This window comes from Dermacentor andersoni, chromosome 3 (genome assembly GCF_023375885.2).
Source record: "Dermacentor andersoni chromosome 3, qqDerAnde1_hic_scaffold, whole genome shotgun sequence".
Lineage (NCBI taxonomy): Eukaryota > Metazoa > Arthropoda > Arachnida > Ixodida > Ixodidae > Dermacentor > Dermacentor andersoni.
This window is the reverse complement of record NC_092816.1, coordinates 51333877-51347914: the sequence shown is the minus strand read 5'-3', so window position 1 is coordinate 51347914 and position 14038 is coordinate 51333877. Positions and strand designations below refer to the sequence as shown.

General features: G+C 48.9%; 1 protein-coding gene across 1 annotated transcript in view; it reads left to right on the top strand.

Moving 5' to 3' along the window:
• The window catches only part of LOC126548259 (monocarboxylate transporter 5-like), a 65877-nt gene extending 58891 nt beyond the window's left edge, over positions 1-6986 (top strand). Inside the window, exon 5 of the mRNA XM_050196418.2 lies at positions 6165-6986. Within this exon, the coding sequence (XP_050052375.1) occupies positions 6165-6376 (212 nt within the window). The 3' untranslated portion in view covers positions 6377-6986. The remainder of the gene's footprint in view (positions 1-6164) is intronic.
• Positions 6987-14038: the final 7052 nt, after the last annotated feature.

Sequence of the window (14038 nt, the reverse complement as noted above, 5' to 3'; positions counted from 1 at the left end):
TCGGGGTCCGATCCCGCGACCTCGTGCTCAGCAGTCTAACACCATAACCACTGAGCAACCACGGCGGGTCCCGCAGGAGTTGTACGCCTCATTTAACCTACAGTGGTGCCCTACTTGGTCAGTCAAGGTGGACCAATCTGAGCTCGGTTATACCGCATGGATGGCACTCGGCTAGAGAACCTGGTATTTATGACCTGCACATGTGAGTGTGAGGCCATACATATTTGAAGATATATATCTTTCTTTTTTTTTTTAGGAGGGTTCCCGTACAGTGATAAAATAAAGGAAAAGACATTAAAAGAAAGAAAAAAAAGAAAGAAAAAGGGGCGGAAAAAAAAAAGGAACATAACAGGTGATTTGAACTCGTGACCCTTCGATGTTGCCCGGAAAGATAGCTCAGTCGGTTGGTTCGTCAGGCCCCAGGCTACTTTCAAGCGCCACAGCTCCTGCTCCGAGCCTCACACTTACGTGGAAAGAGACTCATGTTTCCACTGAGACGTGGAAAATTGCCTTGAAAAAAAATCTGGTTTGCTAGACAAATGCTTGTATGTATTGAACCTCTTAAAAGATGAGGGGTGAAATATGCGCTCACCGAGAGGGCATCTTCAGCACGAGACATCCACAAGGCACCTTACAGAGATGTGGAGAGCTTCGCGGCCGGAACGAAGCCTCCCCTCTCCGCCGGCCAAGAGGGGGAAACGCGCTTTCCGATCGCTCAAGGTTGCGCGGACAAAGCATAACTCTAGCGTCTAGGAAAAGCTTAACCAGGTGCGATGGCGGCACGCATAGCGTGGGAAGCTAGCCGCCAGAATAACTATACCAAGGACTGCTGCTGATGAGGGCGAAATACCTTCGTGTAATTATAATAACCCTAATAGGACTACTTTCGGAAAAAAAAGGAAACGGCCCAGAGGGCTATACTACGAGAGCTATGACTGATAGTTTTCTATATATATCTATATATATATATATATATATATATATATATATATATATATATATATATATATTCATCTCATCTATGGAATCGCATGCGCGCGCTGTTTCTTTGTCTCTGCGTGTAGTACAGTTAAGAGAGCCAGTTTAAGGGCGGAGAAGAAGAAAGAAGAGAAAAGCAAGAACTGCAGCGCCGTGGTTTTAAAGCGCACCCGTGGTAGAGAAACGGAATGCGATATAAGCGTGCGTAGCCATGATACGCACACGACAAACTGCCTTAAAATATTTAGACTTGAGGGAAAGCTTCGTTAGCAAACGATAGCACGGCAATCAGCACTCGAATATAATTATAACCCTAATACTAATTGTAAATATTCATCTCATCTATGGGATCTAATGCGCGCGCTGTTGCTTTGTCTCTGCGTGTAGTAGTTGAGAGAGCCAGTTTAAGGGCGGAGTAGTTGGAAGGCATACTTTATAGGAAAAATGGCCGCTCAAGGAGAAGAGCGAACTCGAGCGGCTTTAGAGGCTAGGAAAACTGCCTTAAAATATTTAGACTTGAGGGAAAGCTTCGTTAACAAACTATAACACGGCAATCAGCACTCGAATACGACGAGAGAAATTACTGAGACGTGGAAAATTGCCTTGAAAGAAAATCTGGTTTGCTAGACAAATGCTTGTATGTATTGAACCTCTTAAAAGATGAGGGGTGAAATATGCGCTCACCGAGAGGGCATCTTCAGCACGAGACATCCACAAGGCACCTTACAGAGATGTAAAGTAGAGCCCACCAAGTAAGTTGTTCGACTCGAGTATATACTTACAGATAATGGCCGAAACGGGGCATTTCTTAAATAAACTTTATGATTTTGAGCATTGTCACATTTTTGTAACATGTGCGCCACCACTACCAACTGCAATTGTTCAGCGAGAAATTCAATACGCATGTTACAATCACGAGCATTCTGCCTGCGTGCATGCGAAGAAAAAAAAAACTGGAGTCAAGAATGACAAAGTGGAACGAAGCGTCGCTTCACAAAGTTGCCACTGACTTTTTTTCTATGCAAATGAGTTTTCGAGGAATTCGCTAAGCGAATGAGGTTATTGTGTGACATAATAAGTTGTCATTCACCCAGAATTAGCAAGAAGCTGCGTCCTCCGGAACAAATTCTCGCAATAAAAGAAAAGTAATTGTCGTGCGAACCGGATATTCAATGTTCCAATCGAGGAACTCACTCCCGCACCACCAACTCAGGGTTAGCTTTTGCGATTGCAACCTCACCTATGTTAACTTATCGTTTTCCCCGCGTTGGTTTACATCAAGCCTAAAATAGCAAATTGCATCGCTATTTGACCGGAATGTCCACTTGGCCGTAATGGATTTTTCACCCTATATACATGTGAGACCCCCTTTAGCATTCTATCTAGCCAGTGAACATTGACTTCGTCTCACCTGCTTTAGGCTATGACAGATATCTGCTTACCGTTGCCTACCGCGAACCTGTCGTTTTTTTTTTGGCCGACGTACGTGGTTCTATATTGGTCCCGAACTTGTCATTTCCGTACTAGGAAAACAAGCTAAGTCGCAGATTTCTGCGACCATCACAAAGAAATAGCAAGAAGGTTCTTTTCTTTTCTTTCTTTATTTTATTCTGCCATGGCGCTTTCGTGCTAGCGAAGTTAGGTGTGTTTTGTTTAGAAACATGGGAAGCTTGTCTATAGAATACGGAGTTCGCGACGCTAGTTGCTGCGGACGTAAAGGTGTTTCACGTTTTCTTGGCTGTGAATTGAAATCCGTATTGCTATAAATGCATCTGGCGTAACTGAAGAGAGAACGCGTTTAGAAGGACAGTTCCCTAGCTGGGCCTTCCTTGCTGACAACCGCTTCGCAGGGACACTAACCGTTGCTTGATGGAAAATAGTACCCCTGTACTAGCACGAAAGTAAACGTACACACAAAAAAGAAAAAAAAGTAGTCTGACAACATAACGAACCGTTATCACGAGTGCCTCACCCGATGTACGAGACCGGATGCCTCGCGGCTAGGGATTTTCCACTGGAAACCTGGCGTCAGCTGGCAGCCGAGCTCGTGAAAAGTTGGCTCGCAGGGACGTTCGTGTACGGAATGCAAAATTGTTGCTGTACAGGGGCCGGCTACTGGTCAGTGCGTTACGTGCGCTACGGCACCTGTTAAACGAGTCCAGGTGAATGTGTGCTTCTCGAATGGAAGTCTTATTTCGGGTCATTCGGACAGGTTAAGAGAAACGCGAACCTCTGCAGCGCTCTCGTTTGACCATCGATGGAGCGATAAAAAAACAAATACTCTTGCGTTTGAAAAAGAAAACGAAGTTGGAGTAAAGGAACTGTCGGGAGCGGATATTTTACTTAGTCTCCGAATGGTTTTAGGAGAACTTGAGCAAAATCTGGAGATTCTAATAAGTTTAAGTTCTGCGTTTATGAATTCGTAAAAGTAAACAGCTGGAACAGACATCGCAGTCCTATGAACTGCCCCGGTTATAGAAAATTTAAAACGGACAATATTGATAGAATGTCCATTACTTTAAATTTGCAGGAGTAATTTGTGAATAACACTTTCGCAAGACTGGCGTAAAGAAAGCAACGACTCCATTTAAGCTGCTAACTATACACGTTTCATTTGCTGGACCTAAATATGTCTTCTTTGGTGCGGACTTACGGAGTTGCAAACCTGGTTCACTGATATTGTAGAATTTTCTAATGTTACGAATTTGTCCAACAGCCGTATAGCCTCAGCTCAGGGCTATCACAGCTCAACGTTTTTCCACTTATGAAATGTAATAACTTCTATTTAAACATGTTCAGCGAATACCTAATATCACGTTTTCGCCGGTAGCGTAATAGTGTAGGAAAATTGTTCACATTTTGGAGCGTCTGCATGGAGATAAATTTTCGTGTCATGTCTGCATGCAGACTTGGTATATCTAAACTTTAGTAAAGCAACAGGTACATTTAGGTTGCGGCGCGCGACCGGCTGAGTTGAGATGAGTTGAGTGGTTGTAGGCTACTGATGGGATTAGCCTTGCAGTTGCTGCCGGCAATCGCTCCGCCGTAGCGGCACTTAACATACATAAATCACATAAATCAGACACAGACCTCACAACTACACATAGTCATTCCTAAGGTCACCATGTGGAAGCCAAATCCGTGTCCTGCAGGTAATTTAAAGGAAGGCGAGAAACCGCCTTCCTACACAACTGGTTCCCGCGCGGGAGAACAATGTCCTGAAGAGAGCTGTGACGAATTCCTGTCTTCTTGAGCGACCCGAATAACACACTTCTTTCCGCGTTATACAGAGCACAGCAGATAAGGTAATGTTCTATGTCACCGCACACACCACACTTTGAACATAATGGAGACAACGCCAGGCCAGTCTTATACATCCACGCAGGGGTACGAGCAGAGTCCGTGCGAATGCGGAGCAGTAATGTGGTTTGGTTTCTTTTGAGGCCCTTGGTCACACATGGCTGGCGACGACTGACCCTGTCAGTGCCATGGGCCGCCAGTCTGTATGTGCAACAAAATTCCAGAGAGAGAGAGAGAGAGGGAGAGAGAGAGAAAAAAGGGAAAGGCAGGGAGGTCAACCAGAGGGGAAGATCCGCTTTGCTACGTTACTCTGGGCGGTGAAGGAAGGGGGAGGTAGTGTGACAGGAACGTTGCAAATTTTGTTTAGTCCGACCACGTAGTGATTTACAACAAGATAAGTGCAATATTTTCTAACACGGCTACCAATACATATAGCGGTGCTGCGAATGCTCATGGCCTGTAATAGAACACAAACCACGAGATAAGCTAAACCGCAGATGACCGACGGCTCGAGCGCTGTGTACCCGCGCGCCCAGTTCAGGCTGAAGCGAGAGGCAGCACGAAGGTGAATTCATTCGACGCTGCTAACGCTCTTCACGCCAGCGCTGTGACAGCGAGTATTTGCGGTCATTGAGTGAGCACGCCAGCGCTGTGACAGCGAGTGTTTGCGGTCATTGAGTGAGCACGCTAGCGCTGTGACAGCGAGTGTTTGCGGTCATTGAGTGAGCACGCCAGCGCTGTGACAGCGAGTGTTTGCGGTCATTGAGTGAGCACGCCAGCGCTGTGACAGCGAGTGTTTGCGGTCATTGAGTGAGCACGCCAGCGCTGTGACAGCGAGTGTTTGCGGTCATTGAGTGAGCACGCCAGCGCTGTGACAGCGAGTGTTTGCGGTCATTGAGTGAGCACGCCAGCGCTGTGACAGCGAGTGTTTGCGGTCATGGAGTGAGATATGTTCATGTTTGCCAGTACGTGCGTGGTGTCACGTTTGTCAATTTAATTAGTGAGCAGATATTTACTACAGATAAAGCTACGAGCCTAGCTTCGTGCAGTCTAATATCTTGCTATCGCTATGAACGTCTTGGTTTAGGACGAAAATACGCCTTTTTCTTCTCGCTGTACAGGTGCTGAATTGATACATTTGTTGCGAGCGATAGCTATACCTGATTGCGAATTTACACTGTGTTCAAATTAACCTCTATGTACGCGCTTAAGTTATTCTTGTGGTGTGATAACCTTTGTTTTCTTCGTGATCTGCGCACTTGCTCCGTTGGTGTTTTGCCATTGTTATAGACTATTGAGTGTGTTTTCTGTTTTAACTGCCTTTCTTTTTTGTTTTGTTGCTGTTTTCCATACCTACGATTTTTGGATAGCCGGCCGTACACTTGTGGCCAATCTTCCCATTTTTTCCCTTCGTATTTAGCCCTTTGATACCCGAACACTGATCCTCATCAGGGACAGATAGTAAAACCTGTTCAGCTTCACTTCAACCAATAATATTTTTTTTCCTGTTTGTACACAAATTGAGGGTGGCAAGAGAAAAGCAGTGATGCACTTCTTGCAAAGCCTCGCCACTCCTTTAGTCAGCAGCATATAGATAAACATAAATACACACATTTTCCCGCAATCACAAAGTTGTACATTACGGAGGCAACAGGATATGTTTCACATAAAAGAACGAGCTACATTTATAGCCATAGAGAGTACATTTGTAAAAAAAAAACAATAACAATGAATTTAATTTTTCACGCATGACTCAATTAGTGCTGTTATCTTTAATTATTGATTTGTTTGCTACATTGTCCACGAATCGGTAAGCTGACAGACAGACAGGAAAACAAAGATACAGTTCTAATTCTTTTTTTTTTTTTGTGTCCTCTTTCTTCCAGGCTATTTCCGGGACACCATTGGAGACTACGACGGTCTCTTCCACACACTGACCGTCGCCAACGCCATCTTTGCCGTCATCTGGTTGGTGCGCGCGTTGGTCGCCAGGAGGCAGTCGAGGGCGGCGGCCGAGAAAGCTGCTCCCACCTCACAACAAGGGGTGCTTTCGGACGCCGCCATTCCGCTCACGACCACAAGTGAAGTGGCCTGCTGATGGCCACGCTCTCGTCTTCTTTTCTGTGATCGACAATGCGCGCTTCGTTGACTATCGGTGATCGCACGGGTTATCGGTATCGTTCCGAAATCGATGCGAAGTGAACTTCGACGGTCGCTTTTGATCATGACTGCGGCAAAGAAAACCATCGTGCGCTTTACTGGACTACCGGTCCTCTGTGGTGCCATCGGGGTTGTGCCGAGACTGTTGGGAACTACAATTACGCTGTCGACGTGCACGCGTACTGATACCGTGGACGTGCTATTGGAGAAACGTCTGGCAAACTTAGTGAGTAGAACCCGGTAGTGTATGCGCGTCACTGCATTGGACCACAAGTGCTCTGCTGAGTGACGCATTATGTAGATGAGACGTTTTTTTTTGCCTTTGAAGCTTTCAGGGCGCTGGTGATGCATGGCTGTGAATAAGGAATCCCCGGACCTACAGCCGGTGCCGAGACTGAAAAACTTATTGTGCCGGTGTCCACTAAGTGGATGTGTTGCGTAGCTACTCATTAGTGAATTTGCGTTGTACTACGGCAATGATTACAAAAATGCGAACTTTCAAAAAGTGCTATAATAGACTAATAAATGATTGCGTCTATACGATAGAACCACTTGTGGACTTCGATGCAAACGGCGTTTGCATAGCAACGAGTTCCATGTGCGAAAGAAGACACGGGCCACGAAGGAGGGTAACTTTTGACACGTGCTACTCTTATTTTTTTTTATATGAAACATTGTATAGGAAGCTCTCAGCGAGGGCACGCAAGGTTACTTATCAATTTTTTAGGTCATCTTAAAAAATTTTATTTCCATTTGAAATCCGGCCAAACAATGCTACAAACTTATACTAGACCTAATAATGTATATTGTCTCCAATAATCATGAAGAAATGTGCACTATTGAATTAATAAGATTTAAGATACAACGCAGTCATTTTGGTCTTGTGAGTAGTATGAGGTGATAAGCTACCTTGTAAGTTCTTTTTAAATAACCAATATGTACTAGCTAGGTTGTACTAAACTACTTCTGAGAGAGCCACATGGAAACGTCGATGCAAACAGGGTATGCGGTTCAAGGAGTTCAAGCATCGCTGTTATTAGTCTTCGCAAGAAACGCATGCAGCGAATCGGAAGAATTTGAAATCATACAGTCATATGTGTAAGTGTGCAACTTTTCCCCCGCGTTTCATTATTTCTTTATTCGTTAGCGCAGCACTCTGCAAACTCTTGTACACATACGACATTTGAACGGTGAGCCTCCTCGACGGTTTCGGAGACCTGCTGATCATGCCATTGTCTGTTGTGCCCCCTGCCCCGCAACGAGTCGGTGGTACTTGTGTACATTTCAATGCAATATCATTACACAGTTCACAACTGTCCGGCATCGTGGTTTAACAGTGGCCGATACCGAAGGTAGTAAAAAGCTGTGAACGGGTTGAACTTCATACCATATGTGGACGATATGTGTCCTCGCATGGCTTTGTATAAGACCAGTCTGATGAGAGTGCGCAATATATGTTCTAGAATTCTAGCCATCGAAAACTTCGTCTCCAACAATGTAGTTCGGTGATATACGTACTCGGCGGTGCAACTGGCCGGGTAAGATCGACGGAGCGGGCAAAGAGGATCTGCGGAGCGGCGTGACGTAGAGAAGCACGTGACGGAAGGAGCGCGAAAGTGGTGCCCCCAGAATACAACACTAGCCTTGCACTAAAGCTACAGCGTGCCGCCGTGCTAAAAAAAAAACAAAAAAAAAAACCAAAAAGAATTTGGAGGATGCTTAAGCTTCGCTTTTACGAGTGGAACACGATAGCATTCAAAGGTCCCCAAGTGCTTCTCACGCTTCCCGGCAACTGGAGCGCATGTAACCGTAATGTTTGCCGGGAAACGCTGGCCGCGAGCGCTATGCACGAAGGCGGGCTTTGTGGTAGAAACGCGGCCTCTTGCCCGGGCCGCGATACCACGGCGGCGAGCGCCAGCTGGAGGTATTGCAAGGAACCGGGCGCGCTGCTCGGTGGCCCCCACAAGACACGCATCGCGCCGGCGCGCGCTAATGGCGGACGCCGCGGCCGGTCTGTGTTGCGTGAAGGGGTTTGTTTGATTTTTCGCGTAACAGAATTATGTTTTCTCGTACAGTCCAATTACAATCCGAGAGCTACCATGTCTGTAGGTTGTGTGTCAGTCGTAGTTTACGATTTTTCCAAGCATCTTGCCTTGAGAAATTCAATTAGTTTAGTAAATTTCTTGCGTCACATGGAGGGCCTGGGTATGGGTGGTTCGGAAATATTTTTTCTCGAAACGGCATCCGACGCCGGACGCCAACGCGGGACGCCGACGCCAGATTTTCTGCGACACAGGCTCCTTAACGCTCTCGCGTTAAAATAAAGGAAAAGTGTATTGACGACCGCGTGCCCTCCGCAAAAGTGGACACAAGGTCATGCGGCGCAACTAGTGCTATTGACAGCGGCCTCTGAAAGGTATAAAGCGGTATACGAGATCAGTACGTAAACATATCCGAAAGAAGGTTTCCGAACGACACGGCCTGCAGCCATGGTGGGCTGCAGCTTTTTTTTTTTTTCCTTTTAACGCTACGTGTCGCACATGTCACGGGCGTCCTTCACCGACTGTTTTGCCTCTCCGTCATATCAGCACAAACAACGACATCAGTTCCGCCGCTTGCTGGACAAAGTACCCCTAGCTGACCTAGCCACATGAAACCCTTATGCCTCAATAAGACTGACATGAATTGTTCCTCCCGCCCTCTACACACACGCACACGCGCACACACACGCACACAATACCACCCGTGCAAGAACTGATCAATACAAATCTCTTTCAAGGCTCGGTTTATCCCCTACCTCGCCCGTTAGCCGACTTGCATGCTTTTCGAGAGAAATCGATTGCCTATTGACTTGGCCACTCGCCTGCTGCCGCAAGGACAATCGACCGAGACGGCGGAGTCGTCCTAGAAAAAAATCGAGCTGAACTTGCTTTGCAAATATGAAAAAAAGAAGCGGGTTATTTTATGTCAGCGCGGGAGGGTGGTTCTGGAAGATCATTGTGGAAAAAAACATTTTCAGAATGAAGAAAGCGAAGTAAAAGGCCTCTGACCTTTGCACTCGGCGTGTTTTTAGGCTTTTCGCGGCATGCATACGTTCTTGGCGGCAGAGCTTCAACTGATGGACCAGCTCTAATGATGCTAACGTCCTAGCGCAGCACAGATTGTCTCTCGGCTCCTTGTCAGTGCACTAGCTTTTACCTGTTAAGGTAACAGCAGCCGGCTACTAGCAGGACTTCCGAAGCTTCGTCCACTTACCCCCAGGAGCTTCTTTTCGTACGCACAGTAATTAAGTGATTGGTGACACTCGGGCAAATAAGAGATATACAAGGTCTTTCTTTTTTTTTTATGCAATACAGTTTTTTTATAGAAAACTAATGATAGCAGCGAACAGGGCGTTTACGCGGAGGAGTTCCTAAGCGATGCGGGCATACTTTGCTGCTAATAACGTGAGCTTCAGAATAATAGTTAACGAAATTAATTAACTTTGAAGTGTTTTATTAATGCCTTGGGGGCAGTTGTCTAAATGGCTGATTTGGAGGCAATGGCATTTTCATGCTCGCCTATTTTTTAAAACTCTCGACAAATTGCCCCTAATTCGAGATGTTCATCGTAACATTCCAAAGATCAATCGCGGTAACGTCCAGAATGAGCGCATCCCGTTGCGCGTCAAACGGCAAAGCCCGGTGAAGAAGTGTGGGGGCGAAGTTCGAATGACAGCATGTCGCGACATGCCATCATTTGGGGCGAACGCGTCGCGTCTACCGAACCCCGACGTGTTTCGGTTCGCACGAATGGCGGCAGCTCGAGCCACACGTCAGCACCTGCAGCTTCGAAGCCGAGCGATCATGTGTCTCGCGGCGAGGCTGGCAGCTAGCGATCGCAAGCATCACTGCTGGTCGGACTGTGGCGGCAACTTCACACACACGCACACGCACACGCACACGCACACGCACACGCACACACACGCACACGCACGCACACGCACGCACACGCACGCACACGCACACGCACACGCACACGCACACGCACACGCGCACGCGCACGCACGCACACGCGCACGCACGCACGCACGCACACACACACACGCACGCACGCACACGCACGCACGCACGCACACACACACACACACACACGCACGCACGCACGCGCACGCACGCGCACGCACACACACACACACACACACGCACGCACGCACGCACGCACGCGCACGCACGCGCACGCACACACACACACACGCACGCACGCGCACGCACGCGCACGCACACACACACACACGCACGCACGCACGCGCACGCACGCGCACGCACACGCAGAGAGAGAGAGAGAGAGAGAGAGACAGAAATAACGAGCCGCGGTGGAAAAGGGGGACACGGCTCAGGTGCAGTCCAGGCATGTGCCTGCCTCAGCGAGAGGAACAGGTGATAGAGGTCGAGACCAGCCACGAGAGCTGGGGCTAGGTTTTTTCCCACAGTGACCGATCTGGCACGAGCGACTCGCGTGGTCATTGCACGTTAAGAAACGCTGCAGTGCACCCATCCACGATTTGCGCAAAACGGGCTCGTGCCCCCCAGACGGGTGCGCTGCTGGAGGGCATGACGACACCAAAATGACGGCGGTGCGGGCGAGCTTCGGCGGCGATAGCAGCAGTCGACTGCCGTGTCCACTGCTGTAGACACCCTGCTTCTGCTCACTCGCAGGTCAATGTTGCCCGCTGGTGATATCGGTTTATTGCCGAGTCGCTGAGTTTTAAACATGATAGTTGAGTTTCCTGAAGTTTTGCAATGTTCAATAGTTTCCATATTTTTTTAATTCGACCGCCTCACTAGGAAATCCGTTCGCCAGAGCAACTATGTCTGATCATGTTTTTTACGTGTGACGATCCTCGCCAGTATCGGTGTGATGGTGGCCTAACAAAACTATCTTTGCGTTATCATGCATTTAGATAGTGGCTATACTGAGCTAAAATCTATTTCTAAGGCAGCACAAGCTTGATGAGGACGAGTTGGTTTAAGGCAGGCTCGGTTCTGGTTCTTCCACCAGGTCTGGCCATATTGAACTGACAAGCGCACAGCATACATTGCGCAATAACGATTGTGTCTTGTTACGTTTCGCCTACAACGCGCGGTAATGCCGGCGCGGATGCAACGGACGCCGGGGCTTCGTTCAAAGCGGCGGACATTTTTTGGCCCGTTCGACGCCGCCGCAACGCCTCCCCGCCAAGCGTGTCCAGGCGTGTTTCAGTGCCACGTGTCTTCGTATGTGCGTGTGTGTGTGTGTGCCCACGCTTGTCAAAGCGCGGCAGCCGGGGAGCGGAGCTCCTCAAGTGAGGAGCCAGCAGGTCTGTCCGTCGGCGGGTTGGCGATGCGTCACTACACTCGGCTCACCATGTCTCTCGGCTCGACCGTGCGCGCCGTCGTGGGCTCATGCTCCGCCGTCGCGTGGGCTCATCCCGTGACCTTCCTTCTGGCCCGCGACGCCGAGAGTATAAGAGCAGCTGCCCCCGGACGCCAGGAGAGGCTCCGATTTGTACTGTTGAGTGACGTTCTCTCCCGTCTCTCCACTTCGGTCGACCTGACCGGCCGCTCTTTTGCTATGTTAGAATAAACAAGTTGTTCTGTTACCAGTCTTCTCTTGCTTTGCCGGGACCTTCGGATGCTTCCAGTGCCCCAGGCCGCCAGGCCAACGCTACCCTTGTGGCTTGCGACCCATTGGCAATAACGGGCGTCAGCACCGAGACCCCATCAACTGGTGGCAGCGGTGGGATCGCGACAACGGAGGCCAGCAGCGAAGAGATGCGGTTGACTGTAGGCTGAGCAGCACAACGACCATCCGGGAGCAGTGCAACGAGCCCTGTGTGATGACTGGTTGCCTGCAGCGGAACGACTGCGCTGAAGTCTTGGCTGCGAGGTTTGGTGAGTGCGGGACTTTCTTCTTCTGAGTTTTGCCAGGCTTTTGTTAGTGTTAGAAACAGAGCTGGTAATTGTGGTTGTCGTTGCTGCCGGGTTGGTTTGCGGCAAGACAATAGTAGGCAGTAGAGAAAGCAGCATTCAGAGCAGCCATGCATTTGAAGTCGTTGCGCAAACCGAAATTGCTGGAGCTTGCAAGAGAGTTTGGTCTGGATGTCTCAGACAAACTCAGAAAACCAGAACTGCTAAGGGCTATTCTTGAGTTAGAAGCTGAGGATGACGAGCTGTCGGAATGCCTTGAGACCATTGAGGAGAGGGAGCGTGAACTTAAAGAACAGAAAGAGAAAGATGAGCGTGAACGAAAAGAACAGAAAGAAAAAGAAGAGCGCGAACACGCTTTGGAAATGAAGCGTCTCGAGGTAGAGATGGAACGCGCTCGTAATGGAAGTCAGGCACACGGTGCAGGAGAACGAGTATTGTTCAAAATGACTGACCTGATGCGGCCGTTTAAGCTTGGAGAGGACATTGGTTTGTTCCTGGTTAACTTTGAGCGAACGTGCGAGAAGCAGGGGTTCTCTCGGGAAACGTGGCCACAGCGCTTGCTCACTTTGCTACCCGGCGAGGCGGCCGACGTAGTCGCTCGCTTGGAGAGAGAGGAGGCAGAGGATTTCGACAAAGTGAAATCGAGTCTGCTAAAAAAGTACCGGCTGTCAGCGGAGGCGTTCCGTCGGATGTTTCGGGAAAATGAGAAAGGCAAAAGTGAGTCATATACAGAGTTTGCGTACAGGCTTATGTCAAACATGCAGGAGTGGCTCAAAGAAGAGAAAGCGTTTGGTGACCACGAGAAAGTTCTGCAGTGTTTCGGGCTAGAACAGTTTTATAGTCGGTTACCTGAGAACGTGCGGTACTGGGTCTTGGATAGGCCAGACGTTAGTACGGTGGCTCGAGCCGCTGAGCTAGCCGAGGAGTTTGTGACGCGTCGGGCTCGTGGAGCTAAGGACGGTCAAAAGGGTGAATTTGGCTCCAAGTTTGAGAGGCCGAAGTTCACACCCATGAGAGCAAAGGGGGATACACGTAGTGCGGAGGCGAGTGAAAGCAGTCCGACCGAACGTACGGAGACGGCGGCAACCGAAGCCGAACGCAGAAAGCGGTTCGAGACGAGGCAAGCGCGCGTTTGTTATACGTGCCAGAAGCCGGGTCACTTTTCGGCGCAGTGTCCAGAAACAAAAACAAAAGTCGTGTTTTTGTCTTTATGCAGCACTGACGAGAACATGAAGCTTCTCGAGCCTTACATGCGAGACCTCCTCGTGAACGGGAAAGAGTGCCGAGTGCTTCGCGATTCCGCAGCTACAATGGATGTAGTTCACCCCTCTTACGTAGAACCCGATATGTTCACGGGCGAGTGCGCATGGATCAAGCAAGCAGTGGAAGCTCATAGCGTGTGTCTGCCGGTAGCAAAAGTGCTTATTGAAGGACCTTTCGGAGCACTTGAGACGGAGGCCGCAGTGTCATCTATGCTGCCCCCCCAGTACCCGTACTTATTTTCGAACAGGTCCGATCACCTCCTGCGCGAGAAGGGGCTTTTGTTTGGTGAGGCTAGCGTTCAGGCCTTAACCAGATCGAAGGTTCGGGAGCTCGCTGCAAAGGCGGTAGTTGCGGGACCGACGTTGTTGAACGATGAGAAAGGGTCAGAG